Raw genomic sequence first — 24787 nt, 5'->3', positions numbered from 1 at the left:
TAGTGTTACATTTGTAGTTTTCCAATCTGCTTAGACTATTCCAGAATCTATGGAATTTTGGAAAATTACAACCAATGTAGAAGTATCCATTTCTTTCAAGACCCTAGGATGCAGCCATGAGGTCCAGGGGACTTGTCAGTCTTCAGTCCCATTAGCTTTCTCATTAATTTTTCTCTAGTAATCATAATTTTTTGAAATTCCTCCCTCCCTTTTGCCTCTTCATTTCCTACTGTTCTCAGGATGCTTTTAGTGCCTTCTACTGTGAAGACAAAATACTTGTTCAAAATCTTTGCCATTTTCTTGTTTACCACTATTAATTCCCTGGGCTCTCCCTCTAAGGAATCAATGTTTACTTCAGCTATTCTCTTCCTTTCTGTATACTTGTGGAAGCTTTTACTGTCTGTTTATATTTCTTGTAGTTTTCTCTCATGCTCCAATTTCTCCCTTTTTTTTAGTTATCCTTTGCTGGTTTCTAAATTTTTCCCAATCTTCTGGGTTACCGCTATTCTTTTTAGCTATTCTTTTTATTCTTTGTACACCTTTTCTTTCAATTTGATATCATCCTTAACTTCCTTAGTTAGCCACAGTTGGTGCATCCTTTCTTTCTCCATGGAATGTATCTTTGAGAGCAATGGAATGTCTTCCAAACGTCTTCTCTCCTGTCTTACCTTTTAATCTATTTTCCCACTTCAATTTAGCCAACTCTGTTTTCCTACGCTTGTGATAGCTTTCATTTAAGTTTAAGACACTAGTTTCAGCTCCACTTTTCTTATTCTCAAATTGAATGTGAAATTCTTTCATGTTATGATCACTCTTACTTAGAGGATCCTTTACCATGAGGTTAGTAATTAATCCTGTCTCATTGTGTTACCAGGTTGAAAATATCCCATTCTCTGATTCTAGAATGTATTATTCTAAGAAACTGTCCTGAATACATTCTATGAACTCATCCTCCAGGCTACTGTTACCAATTTGATTCATCCAATGCATATGAAGATTATCGCAGTACCTTTCTTACAAGTCCCAATTATTTTTTGATTTATACTCTGTAGCTACTATGAGAGCCTATAAATCACTCCCACCAGTGACTTTTTCTCTTTGCTGTTTCATATCTTCACCTAAACTGATTATACATTTTGATCTTCCATACCAAGATTACTTCTCACTACTGTACTGATCTCACCCTTTATTACCAGAGCCATCCAACCTCCTTTTCCTTTCTTTCTGTCCTTTCAAAATGTTAAATATGCTTGAATATTCAGACCCCAGCCCTGGTCAGTTTGCAACCATGCCTCTGTAATGGCTATCATCATACTCGTTTATTTCTGTATGTGCTATCAATTTATCCAACTTGTTAGAAATACTGCATGCATTCGGATAAATATTCTTTTTAGTCTGTCTTTTTTTTTACTATTTTGTTCCTTACTCTGCCCTCATTTGCTGGTGCAAATGTTTGTATGCTCTGTCCCTCCCTGTCACGCTGCAGTTACTATTATCCACATCGCTACTCGGCGTTGTCGTGTCCATTTTCTATAACTTCCCAAATCTCCCCTTGCATGAACACCCACCTTATTTAATTTAATTTGCTGGACTGAAGCTGTGCTCTCCATCTCAACAAATGTTTACCTTTAATTGTGATGCTCTCACCTAGCCGAGGGACCCCTCTAACCTCTTGTGTTACACAACACTTGAAGTTCTATTCCTGCTGTCCAATTTCTGCTTTGAAACTTGGCACGGTTCACTGTCTCACAATGTTTCTTAAACTAGTTCTTTGGCAGTGATTTATTTTGCCTCCTGCTGTCAGTATTTTCTCTTTTTTTAATAAAAGACTGAATCAAGTTCCTAACTGGATAAAACACATTTTCTTTCTGCTTTTTAATTGAAAGTTCAAAGCACAGCATGTTAGGTCACTATGCAGTGCCATGGCAATCAGGAACTCCAATTTGTCACCCTATCCCATCCCAATGCTGTGGGGTTTCTGATCTTGGCGCCTTCAACTGCAGCATGAGTCAATAGAAGCAGATGGGGTTCCATGAATTTTGTGAGGTGGGAAATTAAGAGAAAGGAGAATTGTCCCTGGGTCTCTGACAAACAGGTTCAGGGGATGACTTTAGTGCAGAACTAAGAATAATTTGACCACACATGTTGCATGGGCTTGGAACTGAAGGAGGAGTGGAAAGAGAACTTGTATTTCAGACCCTACTAAGTATGATTCTCGGTGTGCAAATCAACTATTCTGACCTCTCTGCATTTATTACATCACCTTTTAAATAAATAGCTACACAGGTTTTAAATCTCTCTTCCATGCCAGTGATACCCTCTGTGGAAAGTTGGCAATTACTGCTTTCAGCCAAAGTCCATCTTCTAAGTGCCTCTTGCTGGCACTTAAGCAGTGTTGTGCTGCAGGGTGTTCTGCACTGAGTCCAAAGCTGCAGGCGGAACTCCCAACATTGGCTGAGATTGGCTACCATAACAACTAGGAATTAAAGCTGAGACCTTTTCTAATCTGTTTGGTGCGTTACCTCACCAAGTAATGTATTTAACCACTGGGTTATCAGAATTATAATTTGTTAGAACTTATACTCATTTAGATATACTTTTGCTGGCAGTAAGATAAAAGCAAAATACTGCGGATGCTGCAAATCAAACAAAAACGGAAAATGCTGGAAAAACTCAGCAGGTCTGACATCATCTGTGGAGACAGAAACAGAGTTGATGTTTTGAGTGTCTATCATTCTTCATGGAGAAGAGTCATACAGTCTCGAAATGTCAACTCTGTTTCTATCTCCACAGATGCTGTCAGACCTGCTGCATTTTTGCAGCATTTTCTGCTTTTGCTGGCAGTGTTGGCCAATAGGCACAAAATTAATTAAAATGGAACTGCTAAAGAAACTATATTTAGTAGATGGGGACTGCAGAAATGTACTAGTGATTGGCCCTGTTGCCAACCCAGGCATTATGCTGCATTGTGTATTTTAGTTCAATGTTAGTGCTGCTTTAGGACTATTTCTATCACAGGAAGCTATTTGGACAGTCGGATATATCTGTACTACTTTAGTGGGGGTGGGGTGGGGGTACATGGCGATATGTGTTCTTGATTCCCTTGCACAATGATGACTGCTGCATTTACTAAACAGGCTTTTATTTTCAAATTACGAAAGTTACTTTATAGAAGGGTCAATGAATCACTTTCTTTATTGGTTTAGGCCAATTTAAATACTGTGCAGCCTGCATGGGATCAGAGTGCTTTCTTCAGGCTTGTGCATACTGGCACAGCTGCAGTATTTTACAATGGCAGTGTTTTACTGCAGCCAACAAAATTCATTGCTCTAGTAACTGGGTCTCCAGTGTTGCTGATAATTTATTACACTATGTACGTTGTGCTTTCTTTCTGGCGCTGAAATATTGTATGTCTTCCTTCAAAATTTTTAAATGCATGTCTTTGATTTAAACACTACATGCCATTCTGCAGCTGAAGAGACAGGCAGGTGGCTTATTCCCCAGATATGCCATTGCCATTCATGACTGATCCAATAGGAATACAGAAAAGTGGGCTCAACATGACTTTCTCTCCAGTCTTATCTAACTTGCTTCTGACATTCTCCCCACATCTCACACACCCCTTGCCCCCGCCCCCCACCCACAATCGTAGAAGGCACTGCTTGATGAGCTTGACGTGGAGAATATCTTCCCACATGCTAAGCAATGTTGGGAAAAGATTGCAAATTAATTTGTTCTGTGTTGCTCGATATTTGTAATCTTGGCTTTGTACCACATTTTCAGGTACATATGATGCTGATAGAAACCAGGCTCGTGTGAAAATAAGTTCTAAAATCATTTACTTGCCTATCATGTGCAATGAAGGCCTCTTACTCCCTCGTGCTTATTTTTCCAGAACCACTTTATCCAATTCCAGATGCGGGCTCTGTTGGGTTCAATTGCTGCAACAAACATTACTCTTGAATAGAATACTTGCATTGTGCATATTGTGTTGCTGTGCGGAGGATTGGCATTTTAAAAAAAACTGCACGAGCACATATGTATTATGGCATGAAGAAAGTTCACTATTTACAAAGTTTACAAAGAGATCTCATATTCTGTTGATGTTTTATTGATTATCCTGAGTACTTATTCATCTTGCCTGGGAATTTTGATTAGATTTGGCTGACTCAGGATATCTAGTCACTTGCATATGATGATGTCAAAGAATTCTGAGGATAAGCTGAGGAAACAGACTCTGAAAGAGACTCTGAGAGACAACATGCATTATAGATAAGGTTAATCGGGAGCACCGTACTAAATTGAACTTTGGCTGCAGGCCAAGGTTAAACTTGGGGCTAATGTTGGGAAATGTTTTTCACACTGAGTGATTTTTAAATTTTTTTTTATTTGCTCACGGGAAGTGGATGTCGCTGGCTAGGCCAGCACTTATTGCCCACCCCTAATTGCCCTTGAGAAGGTGATGGTGAGCTGCCTTCTTGAACTGCTGCAGGCAGTGTGGTGTAGATACATCGCCGTGCTGTTAGGGAGAGAGTTCCAGGATTTTGACCCAGTGACGGTATAGGAATGGAGATATATTTCCAAGTCAGGATGGTGAGTGGCTTGCAGGGGGGACTTCCAAGTGGTGGCATTCCCATGTGTCTGCTGCCCTTGTCCTTCTAGATGATAGTGGTCATGGATTTGGAAGATACTGTCTAAGGATGCTTGGTGAGTTCCTGCAGTGCACCTTGTAGATGGTACACACTGCTGCCACTGTGCTTCGGTGGTGGAGAGAGTGAATGTTTGTGAATGGGGTGATAATCAAGTGGGCTGCTTTGTCCTGGATGTTGTCAAGCTTCTTGAGTGTTGTTGGAGCTGCATTCATCTGGGCAAGTGAAGAGTATTCCATCACACTCCTGACTTGTGCCTTGTAGATGGTGGACAGGCTTTGGGGAGTCAGGAGGTGAGTTACTCGCCACAGGATTCATCTGATTTGCTCTTGTAGCCACAGTATTTATATGGCTAGACCAGTTCAGTTTCTGGTTAATGGTAACCCCCCCGAATGTTGATAGTGAGGGATTCAGTGATGGCAATGCCATTGAATGTCATGGGCAATGTTTGGATTCTCTTGTTGGAGATGGTCATTGCCTAACACTTGTGTGGCGTGAATGTTACTCTCCACTTGTCAGCCCAAGCCTAGATATTGTCCAGGTTTTGCTGCATTTGGACATGGACTACTTCAGTATTTGGGGAGTCACGAATGGTGCTGAACGTCTCCACTTCTGACTTTATGGAAGGAAGGTCATTGATGAAGCCACTGAAGATGCTTGGGCCTAGGACACTACCCTTAGGAACTCCTGCAGTGATATCGAGGAAGTGAGATGATTGACCTCTAACAACCGCTATTGGAAAGGTCTTCCAGATGGGTGGGAGTGAAAAATTCTGCAATCATTGAACAGGCAATTGAGATGCTGTATTACGCAGTCCATTGGTTTCTGTAGGGAGAATGAACTAGATGAAGCCAAATGACCTGTGCTTGTCTTTGAATGGGATGGAATTGCAAAAAGAAACTCTGAATGTTAACCTTCCAGCAGTAGAACGTTTGTACTTGTGCTTGACCATGAATGGTGTCAGGCTGTCGATTAGGTTCGCATTCTTGGTTAACTTAACAATTTTAAATGTTCCTTTCTAATCTAGAGTTACTGAAGCCAAATGTAACACACCTACTCCTGCCCAGTTGGAAAAATAGGATTTATATACAGGCCTTTTTAAAAATATAAATTGCCCTGGGTCAGAACATAAAATAGTAGAAAAACTTTTGAACTCCAGTGATTCTGTTTCCGACAGTACCAGTATTCTTTAGAATGTTCCCACATATGTGACCCTTGTGACCTTCTCCCAAGATGTTTCCTCTAATGGAAATAATTTGGTGAAAGCTGTTTGTTAACCCCAGGGACTACAGTGGGATTACTGCAAGAATGAGATGGATCCCAGTTTCTCTCTGGCGGGATGCATTCTTTCACAGTTAATTTTCATTACTCTAAAGACATCAGGATGATTATATGGGCAATTAAAAAAAAAACCTATTGGATTAATATGCCAAGATTTTCTGCAGCTTTTTAATGCAATCAGGCCTTGCACAAACAGTGTGCATCAATTTCACTGTCTGATTTACTTGGGGCACGTTGTTGTTGATGTGAAGTTGTTTCCCTTAGTTTCTGCCTTGAGCAGTTTTCCCCTGTTCTTCACAAACATTTTCTCTGATAATAAAGATGTGCTTTTGTTGGACACCACAAAGGATATTCAGTGCTGGAGGGTTTCTTGCAAATCTCTATTAGGCAGGCTGATGGCATTGCCTTTTCACATTTCTACAACTCTATAACACCAAAATAAATGCTATGTGTGCATGCATTGTAACATTGACAGAAGGGCATGACCTCCACATACAAGTTGGCACTGGTTTTCCAGAACTTGCCCGTACCAATTACTGACTATCGCTGATGTTTGGAGTATAATTGGTTTGTGACTGATAAAAGTGTTTTGGGGTCCCAAGAGGAGGTAAGGAAAAGGCAGACGCAATTATGTGCATTAACTGATAGCAGCTGTAAGTTCACACATGCACACACCAACTGAATGCAGAAGGTTGTGTCTTTGCTTAATGCCTGCCTATTCTTTCTTGACTTGGAATAGTAAAGGTCAGCTATAAAACTAGCCTCGCAACATCTAATCTTCAGAACACAACGTCTTGGATAGAGTAAATAAAGTGTGGGCTTTTTGAAATGCTTTGATTTGTAAATAGCTGTCTTCTAGAACCTGACTCCGTATTGTTAATGGTGACACTTTTGTACAGATTGAAGTTAAAATGAATAATGGTGTCTTTTCTGAGAACTCTTCTGTGGAGAAGGTACAAAATGCAGATGTCTTGTCTCTGTGCTGTGGTGAGTCACTAGCTCTCTAATGTTTGAGTAGTTTCTGACATCGTGTTTAAGAATCATTGGAGAGCAAGTGAAGCTTAAGAATAGAAAGAGTCATCCTTCAGCTGTAACATAAACTAGCACATTAACTTCAGTTCAATGTCTTCAAAACCACAGGTCTTTTTATACTTCCAATTAGGTAAACATTTCTATGGATAATGCACATTCTGATAGCCGAAGTGCAGATAGTTGGTGTTTCTGCCAAAGCTGAAACCTTGTCTGCTGCTGTTTTGAAACTGCTGCAGTTACCTCCTTACAGGGATGTATTTTATCTTTGTCTAGATGTGAAAATTGTGTGAAATGTGGTGATTCAAAAGTATCAGATTTGGAAAACCTTCCTTGGCCAAATCTTGTCATCTTCAGCTCTGATTCCAACTTGATTCTTCCATTATTGCTGTACTTAGTATCAAATTCTAAGCCTCTCATTTGATTAGCATCTCTTAACTGGGTGAACTGAAACTGCTTCTCTTTAAACATCTTGTATTAAAGAATAGTAGGGAGGGATTCAAGTGTATAGAGCAGGAGGGAATGTGGGAGAGAAACAAGGCTAGGTACGCTGCAAAATGTTTTTCCTCAATTAACATCAGGTTTTTAATGTCTTTTTAACCTCTGCTGGGGGACTACATGTTGACATGTAGGGTATCGGGAATCTCTTGACGTGATGCATGATGCATTATGACACAGTGTGGAACAGGCTAGATGGACCTGTCCAACACTTTGGTATGCCCCAAAGTTCCAGTTCCCCTCAGTTTTTGGATTTTTAAAAGCTTCACTGAGATTAGGAAATTAGTGTAAATAATCTGAAAAGATCTGATTGTGTAAAACAGTTTAATTTTACACAGTCTGACACATTGAGAAATGTCAAACTTTCACTGCTAGATTTTATAAAATGTTTCCATTTATGTTGTGTCTTCGTGTCCTTGGGACATCCCAAAGCCCTGTGTTTCTAATGAATGATTTTTGAACTGTAACCTCTTTATGTAGACAAACTATGACATTGTTTGTTTGAGTGAAATGATTGAGGGGAATATTTTCCAGGGGCGATCTCTCTGCACAGCTTTGGTTAGTTGAACAGAATTCACTTGAACATGTGGAAGGTGGCATTCAACTTATATCTCACCTCATCTTTAGGACTGGACCTTGACAATACAGCACAAGCTCATACACCAGTGGAGTACAACTTTCTGACATCAGACGTACGCACAGAAGCTGTTGTGGCTTCCCAGTCAGGCTGATGTGGCAGCAAGAGAAGCTGAGTCTAGCAAAGATCCAGAAAATTAAATACCACCTTATGTTTTGTGATCCATAAGGAAACCTTGGGCGTCCTCTACTCCAGGCTTCCTATCCTCTGCCCTGACCATGATGCCTTCCCAACACCCTCCGCCCACTTAGCTGAGTGCCAGGGACCATTCTTTCAGGATTCCCACAGTGGCCTCCTGAAATCCCACTGCTGCCTGCTGGCACTTCCCACCTGGAGTTGGGTGAGAGATGATAGAAGTGGTGCAGCTGAGAGCCAGAGGTTAAAATCTCCTCGGCCTCACAACGCGGGGGTGCCGAATGGTTTTCTATCTGTCCCAATCCAGCCTGGGAGTTAACACAAGAGCTTTAACAGTCTGATTAAAAACATTTCTGCAACTTCAACTTCCAACTGTGAAATGGTTAAGCAGAATCTTTCAACCTGCTGAACTCTTCAGTAACTATGCATTCTTATGGTGGACTGTGCGATCTGTAATTTATTCTTTAAGTGAGCTATGAGTCACCTTTTGATGATTCCCAGTTGAATACTTTGAATAGTTTTCAAGGCTTTGTGAATAATGGTTCATGTTTTACTTTCCAGTTGTGTGTAGGGGTTGCTGTGACTGTCTCTAGTTCTACCCAGTGTAAGGCACAAAATAGCTGCTTAGAACAGTGAATTCCTTTTCTGACTATATTTCTCTTGCCTCTTTCCTGATGACACTGACACATATCCTAATAAATAGTCAGTGCAAGTCCACTGCCCACCGGTATTTGTTTTAGAGAAGTATACAACTGATGTGTGAGAAATAAAAGTTCCAACTACATACACCAAGTGCTAAAACCGTATCCATCAGATACTACTGGAGGTAACTCCCCAGTGGTAGTCTGACACAGGATATTGGGAGAAAGGAACAGGAGTCAGCCATTCAGCCCCTTTGATTCTGTTCCGCTATTCAATGAGATCATGGCTGATCTGCGTCCTAACTCCATGTAGCTGCCTGGTTTCATATTCCTTCGTACACTTGGCTAGCAAAAATCCAACTATCTCAGATTTTAAATTATTAATTGAGCTACCATCTATTACTTTTTGCATGAATTGGTGCTCCCTCACTTAACTGTCTTGAATGGATTGCCTGGCTCTGATTTTAAAGTTTTGTTCCCTTCTTGTAAACTCTCAAAAGTTTCTATCTACTCGATCCCTTTCAAAATCTTAAAAAGCCTCCATCAAATCCCTTCTCAACTTTTTATATTCTGGGAATAAGGACTAGTTTATGTAATCTCACCTCATAATTTAACCCTTGGAGCCCTGATAATGTTTTGGTGAACCTGCACTGCCCTCTTTCCAAGGTCAATATATCCTTTCTAACATTTGATGCCCAAGCGGTCTGCAGTTGTCCAGACATGGTCTAACTTGAACTTCTGTACAGCTGTAGCAAAATGTGCGTTGCCAATAGACAGACTATTCAACCATCCCTGGCCTTTTTAGACAAGAGACCTCCCGGTAGTGATGAAGCTTTTTTGTTTTAAAATACAAAAATTTTAAATTACAAAATTTGATTTTGAGGGCTCCTTGTTGGCACAGGCCTCCTGAACATGTATGAAGATTCTAGTGCCAAGCAATAAAATTCTCACCAAGAAGTTGTCTCCAGTAACCTGTATATAGGATTTGTATTAGCTCATCTCAGGGTTAATTTCTGTTATTTGACACTGGACCAGTTTGTGAAATAATTTGCTGGTTAAGAATCCCAGTCTGTGACTAGTCTATTGATCTTTCTCTCTCTCTGCATGCTTACTTGGGTGGCTTTGCATTGGGTACTGTGAACAGTTGATGGCAGTTTGACAGCATTTCATTTAAAGACATCTATGAAAAGACAGTCTGAATGTTGTGGCTTGATAATTCCTGTAATGGTTACCCAACCCAATCATTGACTTTTTTGAGGAAAGGTGGTATTGGGTCTTAAGTACATTAGTTAACATACTTGTATCATTAGTTTTAAAATAATGCGATTCATTCTGACTACACTGAAGTAATGTGAGCTATTAGAATGTACGCTGGTATAGAGCTGCTGGTGATAGGCAAAGTGAGAACACAGCACGTAGCGAGAGATTCTCATTCAGTCTGAACCAGCACTTGAAACAGTTAACTTTTGATTCTCCATCAATGCCATACTTCAGTAATACTGACTTTACTCGCTGACCTGGAGTGCGGTTTCATGTGGTAAATAGGTTGATAATTGCTCTCATCATCATAAAGCAGAGTTATTCTGCCATGTCTCACTGTTCTGCTGGTGAGGCAGAAATGTATTTGAACAAATTGCTGTAAGTAAACAGTGCCTGAGATCAGTTAGAATTTAACTGTTGCGCTGGGGAGGGAAATTTGTAGATTGCAAGATGCTTGTAAATCTCCAGATGAGGAAAATAACAGCATGAAATTACTGCCTTTTCCCACATACTTTTGATGCACTGAAGCGTTTGTAATTATAATCACATTTTCATCAATTACAAGCATACATTTTTGTTTGTAGGACAGTTGTTCATTGGTGTCTTTTCATTCTCTTACCACAGGGCGCCCAGCCAGGATACTATTCACAATGTCGCTGTCCATGCGGCCTGTGCGCCGCATTTTGTTCACTGGAATTACTAGGAGTCAGTCTTTTGCTGGAGTCAATTCACCGCAGGACAAAGCATTCAGGTCAGTGACGATTCCAAATCAAGCTGGCCCTTGGTGATTTAATGGATTATTTTCCCCATTGAGCCAGAATTGCATTGCTTTTTTTTTCAGCATAATGTAGAGAATTGATGAATATTTGAGGGCTGCGCTCTGCTGTAGACCTAGTATGTTAATACATGGCCCCACTACAGTGCAGAGCTGCATGGGTCAGGAAGCTCCTAGGTCTGCTCCATGTTAACTAACTTAAGCTGGGATGGCAACAGGAGCACTTCAGTGGTTAAATGTTTCTCCTGCCATTCTCTAACCTACAAACCCTTGGATGTGAAAGACCCCCTGTTTTTCCTGAAAGCCGTGAAAACCCCTTACCCACAGAATAAGCCAAACCCCTAAGGAACAACTGTCATCTGAGCTGAAATCTTGAGAGATTCAGAACCTCCCTATCTAACAGCGCTGTGGGTGTACCCTACACTCTACACCACATGGACTGCAGCGGTTCAAGAAGGTGGTTCATCACCACCTCCTCGAGGGCAATTTGGGATGGGCAACAAATGCTGGCCTAGCCAGTGACTCCCATAATCCTTGAATGAAATTTTAAAAAGGCATTTATATTGCATTTTTCACAGCCTTCCAAAGTTTTGCGGCCAATGAAGTACAGTACTTTTTTGGAAAGTGTAGTCACTGTTGCAATGTAGAAAACACGGCAGACAGTTTGTTCATTGTAAGGTCCTACATCCAACACTGAGATAATGGCCTGATAATCTATTTGCTAGGATACTGGAAGATCTCCCTGACTTTTCTTTGAAGTACTTCCATCAGATGTTTTATGCCCACCTAAGAGGGGAGACATAGACTTTGTTTAAATTATCATTGGAAAAGTATCATTTCTGACAGTGCAGCACACCCTCAGTTTTGTCTGCATTGTGTTCTCCAGTCTCTGATTGAGACTTAATCTCAGCCAGTAGCTCAGGAATGAGAGTGCTACCACTGAGAAGTGGCTGATTGAATCAGATGCCAGAGGACTTATGATGTCTATAAGCAAGAGTCACCTCTGAGCAGAGCTTGAAACACTTTGCTGTGCCTTTGTTTTGTGCAGGTGGGATTTCTGGTATTTCCAGTTGTCTCTTTGATTTGTTTGTGGTAGAAAACCAAAAGCACAGTTTAAGTAACAGGGGTTTGACAGCATTGTGAAGCTTTGTCATTCAAATGTTAATTAGAATCATAAATGCAAATTAAACTCTTGGCCACCCTGCACCAGGTAACAAGTATGAACTTATCAAATTCACTGATTCTGGTAGCAGTTCGGATGCAAAGGCTGTTGTCTACTCAGTTCAGGAGAAACCTGTCTGTCTAGTTAAATGAATGAACTGTGGTGTGTTCACTGATGGCCATCCATTTACCACAAAGAAAGGTTCAAAAGGAGCGAGGATATTATTAACCATTTAATGAAAGTAAAGCTAAGCAGTTAGTTGTTTTAATATATTTAATTGTTCATGGAATGTGTACACTAGCATTTATTGCCCATCCCTAATTGCCCTTGAGAAGTGAGATGAATTTTTAAGCTAATTGATGAACCGTGCTGCCATTTTTCTGGAAAGCTAATTTGGATATGCGAAATGGAGAGCTCAATGCAGGAACAGGTTTTTTACATCTGTATGAAACCTGTCCTGTGAGTTAGCATTTTTCCAGCAGCCTCCAATGTCTAAATTCTGTTGAGCTCTATTTGATCTTTCTGGCCCTGTAAAAGTTGTTAACTGCAATCACCAACTTTATGCCAAGGCCTTAATCAGGGTACACTTCCACGAAAGAGGATTTTCCCCCCCCCAGCATTTTCTTGTCTTGAATGTGTAATAGGCCTCAAAAATAGTGCACATTTTCCTACCATGTTGTCCAAACTACAGTTGTGTTTCCGAAAAGGTTGAGTCACAACATTTGGCCCATTGTTTTGGGTGCAAAATGGCCAGCACAAGCTTCTAGTGTGGGCTGTGCCAGACAGGACAACATTTTGGTGAGGATATCATTTTGATGAGGATGTCACTGCTGGTATTAGGAGTGCGCAGTAGAAGCATGCAGAATTGGCAGATTGTGATATCAATCAGCGTGTAATGCTGATTTCATTCTTGAAGTGCCATTTTTGATCTCTGACGCACTCCCTTAACCTCGCACAGCTGAGCATGCATCCAGCAACAGGAAGAATCTCTCACCAGTGCTATGTAAAGGGATCATTGGGATAACTTTCAGGTTAATCACTGATTCCTACTGGCTGTTGCTGAGTTAGTAATGTGTGGAGTTTATACGGCTGCTTAAAGTTGGTGAAGTTGACAGGGAGTGGGGTGTACATGGTTCTCACGCCAAAGGCTCTGCTGATATCGAGAGTGACCGCAAGCTTTCTAGCATACTTCCCAATGCACCCAACATTTCTGTGTGTACCAATCAGCCTATCCCTGTATGCTGTCCCATCGAACTCCTCATGACCCCCTGCAGTCGAACTTGAGTGCCACCTCCCCTTCCAGCGAGTTGCCGCATGCACTGCCTTTTTTCCACCTGCCCTGTCTACAGGCCACTCATGCCCAATGACTCACTACTTGCAGATTCCACTCTAAGCTAACTTCTAAATTACATGCAATACCAATTTCTGAACTTGTGGCTGCAATTGCCTGATCAAGTGATGGTGTTTCATCATTGTCAATCTCTTCCTCCTTTCCACTTCATGTTTCTGTACATTTGTGTCTAGATATACCCAGAATCTGGGTGTACACCAATTAAGTGGTTTAAAAGATAACAGAACTTTGTGTCTAATTGAGTTAACTATCATACACAAAAGTCTCTTTGGTCTTTTACCCATCCATGAAATTTTCTATCCGACTAAATCTTCATCCAAAAAACTGGCCCCATGTTAATGCAAGTATTATCTAATTGTGCTTGTTCAGGGGATTCTCAACATTTTTTTTAGTTGCAATAGGAAATAGTTATTTTTCTAATCTCTTAATTGCAGTTTGTTTGAGCTATTGTTCTAAACACGCTCACTGAGATCTGCTCTGTATTTTGTTTCTTTTCATGCATTTGTACAAGTCACATTAAAATGGAAGAGCTCCCCTGATAGCAGTTTCTTAAACTTGTGTGCTTAATGTGCAATGAGTGATGGACAGACATTTTAGTCAGTTTGGGGGGTTGGGAAAAAAGGGATTGGGGGGAATCAGCAGCTATACTGTAGAGAACGGATGGTGACTTACTGTCCAGTTCATAGAGTCGTAGAAAGGTTACAGCACAGAAAGAGGCCATTCAGCTCATTGCCTCCTTGCTTGCACTCTGCAGAAGCACCTCCCGTTGTCCTACTTCCCCTTGCCTTTTTCCACATAGCCCTGTGTATTTTTTTCCCTTCAGATAATTATCCAGTTCTCTTTTGAAGGCCTTGATTAAATTTGCATAAGCCACACCCTCAGGCATTGCATTATAGATTCTGACCACCTGCTACATTTTTTCCTTTAAAATGTTTTCCTCATGACACCATTGCTTCATTTGCTTTTCAGCTTAATTCAGTACCTTCTCACCCTCGACCCTGCTGCCAACAGAACAATTTCTCCTATCAACTCTGTCCATTCTCCTCATGATTTTGAACACCTCTGTCAAATCTCCCCTTGGTCTTACCTTCTCCAGTTTCTCCAATCTATCCAGATATTATCATGAATCTTTTCTGCACCCCCTCTAATGTCTCCACATCTTTCCTAAGTGTAGTGCCCACGATTGGACACAGTGCTCTAGTTGAGGCCAATCCAGTGTTTTATACAGGTTCTTCATAGCTTCCTGGCTATTGTACTCTGTGCCCCTATTTATAAAGCTCAAGATCCCATATGCTTTATTAACCACTTTCTCAACCTGCTCCGCCACCTTCAATGATTTGTGCGCATAAACTACCAGATCCCTTTGCTCCTGCACTTCCTTTAGAATTGTATCTTTTATTTTATTTTTCTTATTCTTCCTACCAGAATGAATCACTTCGCACTTCTTTGCATTAACTTCCATCTGCCATCTGTTCACCCATTCCACCAGCCTGTCTGTATCCGCATGAAGTTTATCACTATACTCCTCACAGTTCACAATACTTCCAAGTGTTGTGTTATCTGCAAATTCTTAAATTGTGCCCTGTACACCCAAGTCTAGGTCATTAATATATAATTGGGAAAAACAGTGGTCTAGTACCAAGCACTGGGGAACCCTTTCTCCAGTCTGAAAAATAACTGTTCATTACTACGCTCTGTTTCCTCTCTCAGCCAGTTTCCATGCTGTGGCTACCCTCTTGTTCCATGGGCTCTAACTTTGTTGACAAGCCTGTTATTATGTGGACTGTCAGCTACCCTCTTTTAACAATGTCCATATCTGTTTTGATGAAGGGTCCAAGGTGACTTTCCTCTCCAAGTGCTGCCTAACCTGTTGGGTATTTCCAGCATTTTGTGTGTATGTTTTTGTATAGGGGTTTTAGATCTGAATTAATGACAGGCCATAAAATGGTCTTCTCGTAATTATCAGCTAACAACAAAATCGCACATCGCTAAGTTTTATTGCTGGGCAATTGAAGAAAGAACTGAGTTTTCTGTTTTTCTTGGGACAGTTTCAACCACAGTCACCGTTTTGGTGACAGATGTTTAATTTTCCAGCTAGCGATAGTGACTCACAGTTGTGTTGTTGAAGGTTGCTAATTTTTATCACTTTAATTGATATTGTGAATTCTTACTTTCCAGGAAGCTAAAGGTATTCAGCACCCCAACAACACAGCGGAAAACTCCCTCTCGAGCTGGCAAAATGTTTAACATTTCCCATAAATCACTCCCACCCAAGAACCCTCAGCCTGAACGGTTGGATGAGGTTTATGAAGCTTTGAAAAAGGGCCTAAAGTAAGGAGTTCTCTTATTCTCTGTGAATGAATGATCTTGAAAGAATGGGACTATTGCAAAAATTATAACATTTACTTATGGTACATTTATAGTAGTGAAACTGCTTGGATTTGTAAATGGGTCCTTTTCTGATCAGTAAAGATGCTTTTTGTGACACACTAAGTAATTTTCTGTAGTGTTTTGTGATCTTAAAGAAGGATGGTCATACCTTTCCTGAAAAGAGTAGTTTGCGTTAAATCCAACAGCTGTGACCATTAACAGTGAAGGAAATGAGGACTGTATCTTGGAAAACCTAACTCCTGAGCCGATTTTCACTATTTCTCATGCTAGTTTCCCCACCTTCACAGGAAAGAACAGCAGTAATCTTGGTTTCCAGTTATTAACCAAGTTACCATGTCAACAAATCCCGTCACCCACCCTTCCTTCTGTAAATTCCTGACAGTTTGCAAATAATGCAAACTGCCAATGCGGTTCAGTTGGACTCCAAGTGAAGGTCAGTTTTAAAAAAATGCTGGACTGCAATTTGTTTATATTTGAATACTTAACTACTTATCAGACCTTCCAACTCCCTGTGTCCTGAGAGCAATGCCTTTCTGAACGTTCACCTGTTGTTTATTTTGCTGGAACACTTGCCAAGGGTATGAATTATGGTTGTTTTGTGAAAGCTGCACTTTGCAAATATTTTTGCCCTGCTCCATCCCTGCATAAAGAAACTGTCTGTAAACAGCCCTTGCACTGTTGAAGCCATTCACTTTCATAAAATCAATAGTTGCAAAAATCCAAAAGACTGACTTCTGAATATCTGTTAGACTTTGGGATTTATCCAGTCAGTGTTTACTCAACCAGCCCCGCACGTTCAACTACAGATAGTGGTGTCCAAATAAAATGGCAGCTATTTTATATAACGTTGGATATGATTGCTAAGGGGAAATGAATCTGTCCTACAGCATTAGATCAAAGTAGTTTTAGATGCTAAATCGCACAGGTTGAATTCTTCAAACCTGTTTTGTTCCATTCTATGCTTTGTGTAATATAAAAGCAGCTGGAGTTTACACCAGTGAAATGAAAATTGTAGTTGACGGAAGAAAAATCTACTAGGTTATTTTTTTATAATGCATTCTTTGCTTTAGCGGAATTTTAAAAATTGCATTCTTTTAAATTTGGGTGCATTAAGTATTCCATGGTTATGTATTTTTTATAAGATAATTTTATGTGAATTGCCATATGCCTCGTCCTCCACGTAAGGCTCAATTTACTGCCTGCCTTTCCAGTTGGATCATAGTTGTGTGGTCTTTAGGCAGTTGATCTATTGAAAATACCAAGAAAATTCCATTCTGACAAAAACTCAAAAGTTAACGAGTTCTTCTGGATATGATCTTGTATTTATCGTGGACTTATGCCAATTATCATACAACATGCATGAATTCTGATATAGGCTAGGAGAGTCTACTTTCCAGATGAATGTTGGTTAGTCTGTAATTTGTGATATTCCTCAATATGACTTTATCTGATGCTCTGTTTTATTCAACATCCAATTTGTTGTTAGGACTTAAGTTTATTATTCGTTGAATTTGCCCAGTAATAACTTGCCCTGAGATTTGTCACTCTATTTAGCAATGAAAGGTTAATCTGTATTCACTGAGATGCTTGTGACAGGATAAAAATTGGCAGGATGTTCAAATTGAGCACTTCGGCCCCTTTCAGTGATGTGTAATGAAAGGGATACATGGGGACTGTAAACTAAATTGCATTCTGATCTTAGCTGCAACAGGTATGAATCTGTGGAATGCTTTGGAGGTAAAGATATTCATTAGATTTGCAGTGTAACCCAGTACAAGGTACTTAAAGGCATTTAACTTTCACCTACTGTATCTGAATCATTTGCACCTTTTGTATTGCATCACTTGCAAGTCTTCAGTAATTTATAGAAATAAAGGCAGGAGCTCAACTGACTCCAAGCTCCTTTCTTCATCTCCACTCCAATTGTTCTCCCCAACTTGACATTCTATCACTGGGATAGGGGACAATACAGCAACCTACGCAGACTTGCCCACCAGCCACTATTCAAATGATAGAGTAGTCCAAAAATGCCGAGTGCCGTATCATTTTTGAACTCGATTGTTTGATAAACTTAATGAAGTACAGACTTACCACATTTCATAAGGTGTACAGCTGCATTAGACAGCAGAAGTTTATACAAATGGTGGTGCAAAACTAATTCTTGTATTTTTTTTCTACTAACTGCAAAAGTAATTGCGGAGGAAAAAGTAATTAAAGGCCACACTGATTTGAAAGTGAATAAGTAATTTGGAATTCCAGTCTAAACACATTTATTCTAAAGCATTTTGCAAAAGTGACATTTTCTGGATTAATAAGGTATTTCATAAACCAAATTAAATTTACAGTGGACACCAAATGTTGGAGATTAACCAAACATCTGGATGGACCAAGGCTAAATCAACAAGTGGTACTCATAAATTTCTGGCTGACCTGTTAAGTTGAGATGGCTTTTGCTCATTTATAACATGAGGAACCATTTCCAAACATGTGCTCACTGTTATTCGTTACCGTATTACTCAAATGATGTCTGCTGCATTAGTTCTGATGGCTCTAAGGAAGTGTTGTTTCTGCTCTCCTTACAGTGCATACTTGCAAGTTCATCAGCTGGAGCTCGACAGCTTAACGGCTCAACTCAAAGATATGAAAAGGAATTCCAGACTGGTAAGAACATTGCTTAAGTAGCACCTGAAGTTGTGTAAAGGTTAGTAGTTTTAAAATGTGAGTACTGTAGAACCTGGTAATCTTCAGTTAAAGACCAAGTTGAATAGCGACCCAGTACAGAAATTCTGACACTTTCATTGTGTTGTCTGCTTTCAATAATTATATGGAAAGATGCTGTATCTTTTATATATTTGATGTAGCTCATAAATCTTGGAGTTTTTAATTGCTCTAGTGTAAACTTGTGTTGCAGTAGGACATAAAGGACTTAAATAATCATTTTGATGTAATTTCTTCAGTTATTCTATTGTTTCTCTGTTAATTTGAAGCTTGGGATGCAATAGAATGTGAGACTAACAGTAACTGGTGGATTAGTTCTTGGCTTTGCTTTCAGTTCCAATTGCCATAAATTAAATTTCACATTTTGCAAAATGTAAATATTTGCAGCACATGGTTACTTGTCCCCAATTCCCTTTTGATTTTTAAAGGTCGGATTAATAATTTCTAAACAAATTGTGAAGTTGAGATTTGCTTGACATTTTCACGTTCAAATTAGTAGAGAAATCTCTCTTTGAAGTGATGATTTCTGTTTTTCTTGCATCTTGATGCCTGTTTCCACTTTTGGAGGCTATGCTTAGTTACACAAGGTGCCCATTGTAACACTTGTTTCTTTTTTGTTTCAGGGATTTCTATATGACCTTGATAAGGTAAGAATTTTCAGTATTGTTCCACATTGTAACTTGAGTTGACATAAAGAACTGAATGCTTTGGATTATTCCAAAAAATGTTGATTTGATAAAGGCCAAGATAGAAGCTTGTAAAGTCTGTTTGCATTGTTCAAATACTTGCATAAATGACCAACATGAGTAGTTCTGTGATTTTGAGATTCTATTATTTTCATTCTCACCCCTTTGCCCCAGTCACCCGGTCGCACACAGTTCATTTGTTATCCTGGCTAAGCCCACCTACTGTGTGAAATTCTCAATAGCATCCAAAATCTCAAGTTAGCTGGGGGATTCTTGACAATTAAGTAAAAACTACCATGAATTCAGTGAAGGAAGCCATCTAATTTTTACTGTTGATAAACAGCTTTACCCCTGTTTCATTATCAATGCTGCTTTCTAACTGGGCTGTGCTAAATGCATAGCAAGTGTTGGCCTTAACTGACCCTTCCTGTTTGCCTCCTTTCTCCCACTCCTTTTAAGTAGACTTGTATGGAAATATTCTCACCCTTCCCATCCAGCAGAGATCTGGAATTAGTTTCTAGAATTGTTGCAAATCTGCAGCTCTCTGTGAAAAATTTCTTAAGTTTAATGATTTGGCTGTATCGCTGGCCCTGACCACAAAGTGAATTGCATGTACTTGTGTACTGGAAAATATGAATAAATCATTAGATTGCTTTAAGCATAAAGGCATCTCCAATTTGTTTAATGTGCTTCCAATAAAAAGAACTTGCCAATTCTGTTTAACATTTTTCTCTTTTTTTTGCTCCTCCTGACAGCAAATCAAGTCAATTGAAAGATTTATTCGCAGACTGGAGTTCCATGTTAGTAAGGTAAGAAACTGTATGGTGGCACAAAAACTAACAGTGACACTTATGTATTTCCTTCATAATGTGTTTTGTTATCAAATCAATACTTTTAGGGTTTTTCTTTTGAGTAAAGGGTTACCAAGGTAGTATGTTCTGGTTGGAAATTTCAGATAATTTGCCAAGCTTTTCTTGTGACATTGATATGACTAATAAACTACCTTATGTCCTCATTATCACCCCAGATGTTGGCTATTGGAAAGGCATCCCAAATATTTATTGGACCCAAGTCGTCTTGTAGTGTTCTCTCAATATACTTGTTTTGACTTGAAAGCTGTTATGACAACATGCTGTATATCAAAGGATCTGATGCGGGTACAGGTACCCATCGGAGTCTAGGTGCTCATCATAGGTCCTCTTCTCAATGAACCATGCATTATGTATCTACTGAATCTGAAGTTACAGATGATATACTGTAGATATGGCTATTGGGCCTCATTTGAACTTGTCAATTTGATGGTATGTTGTTAGCATTTACTACGTATGCTGACCTGCATGATGGGTATATTTAGAACAAAATTGCTCCTTCATCTTTCTGTTAATGTTTGTTATCTTTCCATCATTTGTTTGCTGGTAGATCTTATTTCCAGATCTGTGATGAAGCAATGTGTTTGCAGTTAAGCAATTTAAACATGTTGCTTTATGTTGTCCCGTGAATGTAAATGAAGCTGATAGTTCATCATACAGGCAGTGTTATATATATATATGATTCAATCAAGAGGTGGTTTTCTCTGCTGCAGCGGAATCAACATGTTACTGTGGTGGAAAACAAGGCTGTATTCACTCTGCCATTTGTGGGATATGTTGCAGGACATCACTTGAGCAGCGCCACTGGTTATAACTTAACAGAAATTTAGGCGGAGCTGCAACTATCTTCTATTAATAATAATGAACAATATATGATTTTAGCACCAGCCTCTCTGGATGAGATTTAAACTTGAGATTTTCTGAAAATGATACTGTTGAGCTGAGCTGGCCCATTTGCAAGTGAGATGTGAAATTTTGAGGCTTGGGGACCTATTCAGGCAGCCTGGAGCAAAGCTTGAGCTCAGTAAAGCTTTGTTCAAGGTTCAAAAGGTTTTGAAATGAAGGGTTTATGTTTTAGAGACACTTGCCTCCAATGTTGAGTTTGTCCATATAAAATTGTAATTCTGGGATACTGTCTGCTCAGTCAGGCACTTTGAAAGGCGATTATTCCACCAATCACATTGCTTTCACAGTTTAATTTATATTTTTTATTTACAAGAGTTTGCGAAGCAGTCTGCCATTTTTGTGTTTTTATTCTTTTGCAGTATTTTTTTGCCAGTACTTGGCGTCAGTGAAAGCACCATATAAAATGGTGAGGATAAGAATCTTTGAATTTTCTGATGCATTGCCTGATTTAGATGAGGAACATGAGACAAACAAATGTATCTTTAAAGTTAAGGTATTTCTGTGCACCTGTCACTACACGGGGCCCAATGACCTGCCTGGGGATATCTTTGCTACTTCCATCTCGCAAACAGACTCTGATGTGCCATCTGCTGTAGGACGATCTACACAGAATATCAAGAATAGGGATGGTTCCTCACAAGGAAGTGAGGGCTACCATACCATGAAGGTTTCATTGTACTGGATGACAAATTGGGCCAGATCTTCCAATATCAACAGTGGCATATGTGGAGACATCCGCTGCTGTCGTGCTTTAGGACCCGTTGGAAGTCCTGACACATGTAAATTTCGCAGGAGGTTTAAACTGGGCAGATTTTCACTGCCCGGGACCCTCCGTGAATGTCTCTTATTGATCTCGATATCGGAGACATAGGTTAGAAAGGTACAACTTAGCTGGATATTTACCGTAAAAATGTTACATTCTTTAATCTCTGGTATAACTCCATTTTAAATATTATAATTTAACCCACCGCCCCAACTGACCTCTAATCGCACTTCCGCTGACCCAACCACTCACCCACCCACTAACCTACTGAAAATCTTTAACATCATCAAACACTTAACTTGAATATGGCAGCTGATGTTGTTAGAAAGTGGGCAAGTCCTCTGCACTGCTCCTCTTTGCCACTCCTTTCTGTGGATGGCTGTGCAAAAGCATTGCTGCTGCAGCCGGGACAGGAAGTCCCAGCTAGGAGAATGCAAAAAGGTAAGGGCGCAGTGATCTTCACAGTCAGCAGTGATAGCCTCGGTATCGCCCCTGACTGGAAAATCTGGGCCAATATCTCTTGCTATGGCCCCAGCTGATGTTATTACTGGACAAGTTGGATCCCAGGATGGAACTTGGCTTGGCAGATCCTAACTTGTATTTAGAAACGTGGAGGGCGGCTACTGAATAGAGTCACTGGAGTCAGCTGATGTACTTTTAACAAAAGAATACAACATGTATTAAATAAAAAAAAGATGAACTATATTACAACACTCCTCCACCCACACCTATACCCTTTCAGATATATACAGATTTGTAAAGATAACACAAGTTACATAAACTATCTTATACTCTTATGTTCCCAGTAAGTACACAGTCCATGTCAACCAATAGGCGACCTGTGGTCAGACACACCACACCACATTTATACCGTCCAAAAGGAGTGTGAAATGTTGTTAACGGCAAAGGTTCCTCACCAAGCTCCATGTTCCAGTAGCTATTTCTGGCGTCAAACTTGCTGAAAACTTTTGTCCCACCAGTGCTGGTGCTTTTCCAGTGTTGGAATAGGATAGTGATTCTTCTTAATTGCTTGATTAAGGTCTTTGGAATCCAGGCAAATTTGTGACCATCCATTTGGTTTCTCTCTCACCACGATGGAATCTGCCCAATCTGTTGGCTCTGTGATTCTGGCGAACACTTTTTTTTTCTTCCATTTCTTGGTGCTTTCTTTCAAGCTTTCCTTTTAATTCTATTGGTACTTGACAAGGGGCATGAATCACTGGTTTCATTGCTAGATCAATAGTGATGTGATATTCAAAACCTTCAAAGCATCCAAACATCTTGCCAAAGAATTCTGGATACACTTGGACCAGGTTTTTGTTGCTCCTGATCCGAGGGTGCTTTTCATTTGGTGCACTACCCCAGTGCCACCTCTTTCATCTTGTGGTTTACTAGGATCAGCTGCAGTACTTGCAACTGCTCAGCCCCAAGATAGAGGAGCCATCTGTTTCAGTGACATAGAATATACAGTTAACATCTTCTAAGTGTGTCCCTCTAATTTGGTTATTCCTGCTGTCAAATCCCAATCTCAGTTTCTCTGAATGCTGTTAGCATGACGTTGCTTGGTTTCAGAGCATCTTTCCTTGGGTAACAGTTTTCTTTCGGATTTTTAGGAAAGATCTGATTGCGATGTTGTTACTCTGTCCTCCAGTATCAAGCTTCAGCTTCAGGATCAGGTGACCTACATCCCAGAGTGTTGAAGGTGGTGGCTTTAGAGATAGTGGATGCGTTGGGGTTGTCTTTCAAAATTCTACAGATTCTGGAAAGATTCCTATAAACTAGCAAGCAGCAAATGTAATGGCACTATTTAAAAAGGGAGGAGAGGAAAAACTGAACTACAGACCTGATAGTTTGACATCAGTAGTAGGGAAAATGTTAGAATCTATTATAAAGGATGTATTAACTGGATACTTAGAAAATAATGATATGATTGGGCAGAGTCAACATGGTTTCATGAACGGGAAATCCAGTTTCACAAACCTGTGGAGTTTTTTGAGGATGTTACATACGAACGTATGAAATAGGAGCAGAAGTAGGCCATTTGGCCCATTGAGCTTGCTCCGCCATTCAATAAGTTCATGGCTGACCTGTTTGTGTTTCAAGTTCTACATACCCCTTATGACCTTAGATTCTTCTTAGGCAAGGGAATCAATCTACCTCTGCCTTAAAAATATTCAGTGGCCCTGCTTCCACTGCCTCTTGAGGCAGAGAGTTCCAAGGTTACACAACCCTCAAAGAAAACATTTCTCTTAATCCCTGTCCTATAAGGGCAACTGCCAATTTTAAAACAGTGTCCCCTCCTTCTGGACATACCCACAAAAGGAAACATCCTTTCCACGTCCACCTTGTCAGGACCATTCAGAATCTTATATACTTCAATCAAGACAGTCCTCACTCTTCTAAACTCCAGTGGAAACAAGCCCAGTCTGTCCAACCTATCCTCATAATACAGCCCGCTCATTCCAGGCATCAATCTAGTAAACCTCCTCTGAACTGCCTCCAACATATTTACGTCCTTCCTTAAATAAGGAGATCAAAACTGTACTCAGAATTTGAGATGCAGTCTCACCAATGCCCTACATAACTGAAGTATAACAGCCTTACTTTAATGTTCAATTCCTCTCATAATAAAGGATAGCATTCCATGAGCCTTCTTGATTACAAGCTGTACCTGCACACTAACTTTTAGTGATTCATGCACGAGAACATCTAGATCCCTCTGTGCCTCAGAATTCTGCAGTCGTTCTCCATTTACGTTATATTCTGCATTTTATTCTTCCTGCCAAAGTGAACAACTTCACATTTTCCCATGTAAAAACACCATCTGCCAGATTTTTGCCCACTCACTCAGCCTATCTATATCCGTCTGCAAACTCCTTATGTCTTCTTCACAATATATCTTCCTACCTATCTTTGTGTCATCCACAAATTTAACTATCATGCCTTCGCTTCCCTCATCTAATTCATTGATCTAAATTATAAAAAGTTGAGGCCCCAGTACAGACCCCTGCGGGACTCCACTCGTCACTTCCTGCC

The 24787-nt window shown here is 40.0% G+C and overlaps 1 protein-coding gene across 5 annotated transcripts in view; it reads left to right on the top strand.

Annotated features, from left to right (window-relative positions):
* Positions 1-24787, top strand: part of ripor1 (RHO family interacting cell polarization regulator 1) — a 353552-nt gene that overhangs the window by 241844 nt on the left and 86921 nt on the right. For all 5 annotated transcript variants that reach the window (XM_041191363.1, XM_041191361.1, XM_041191359.1 and 2 more), the window contains exons 2-6: positions 10755-10881; positions 15597-15749; positions 18392-18470; positions 19151-19174; positions 19969-20022. In XM_041191363.1, the coding sequence (XP_041047297.1) occupies positions 10781-10881; positions 15597-15749; positions 18392-18470; positions 19151-19174; positions 19969-20022 (411 nt within the window). In that variant the 5' untranslated portion in view covers positions 10755-10780. The remainder of the gene's footprint in view (positions 1-10754; positions 10882-15596; positions 15750-18391; positions 18471-19150; positions 19175-19968; positions 20023-24787) is intronic.

This window comes from Carcharodon carcharias, chromosome 7 (genome assembly GCF_017639515.1).
Source record: "Carcharodon carcharias isolate sCarCar2 chromosome 7, sCarCar2.pri, whole genome shotgun sequence".
In the NCBI taxonomy this organism is placed as follows: Eukaryota; Metazoa; Chordata; class Chondrichthyes; order Lamniformes; family Lamnidae; genus Carcharodon; species Carcharodon carcharias.
The sequence above is the reverse complement of the archived record's forward strand: the minus strand, read 5'-3'. Positions and strand labels throughout refer to the sequence as shown.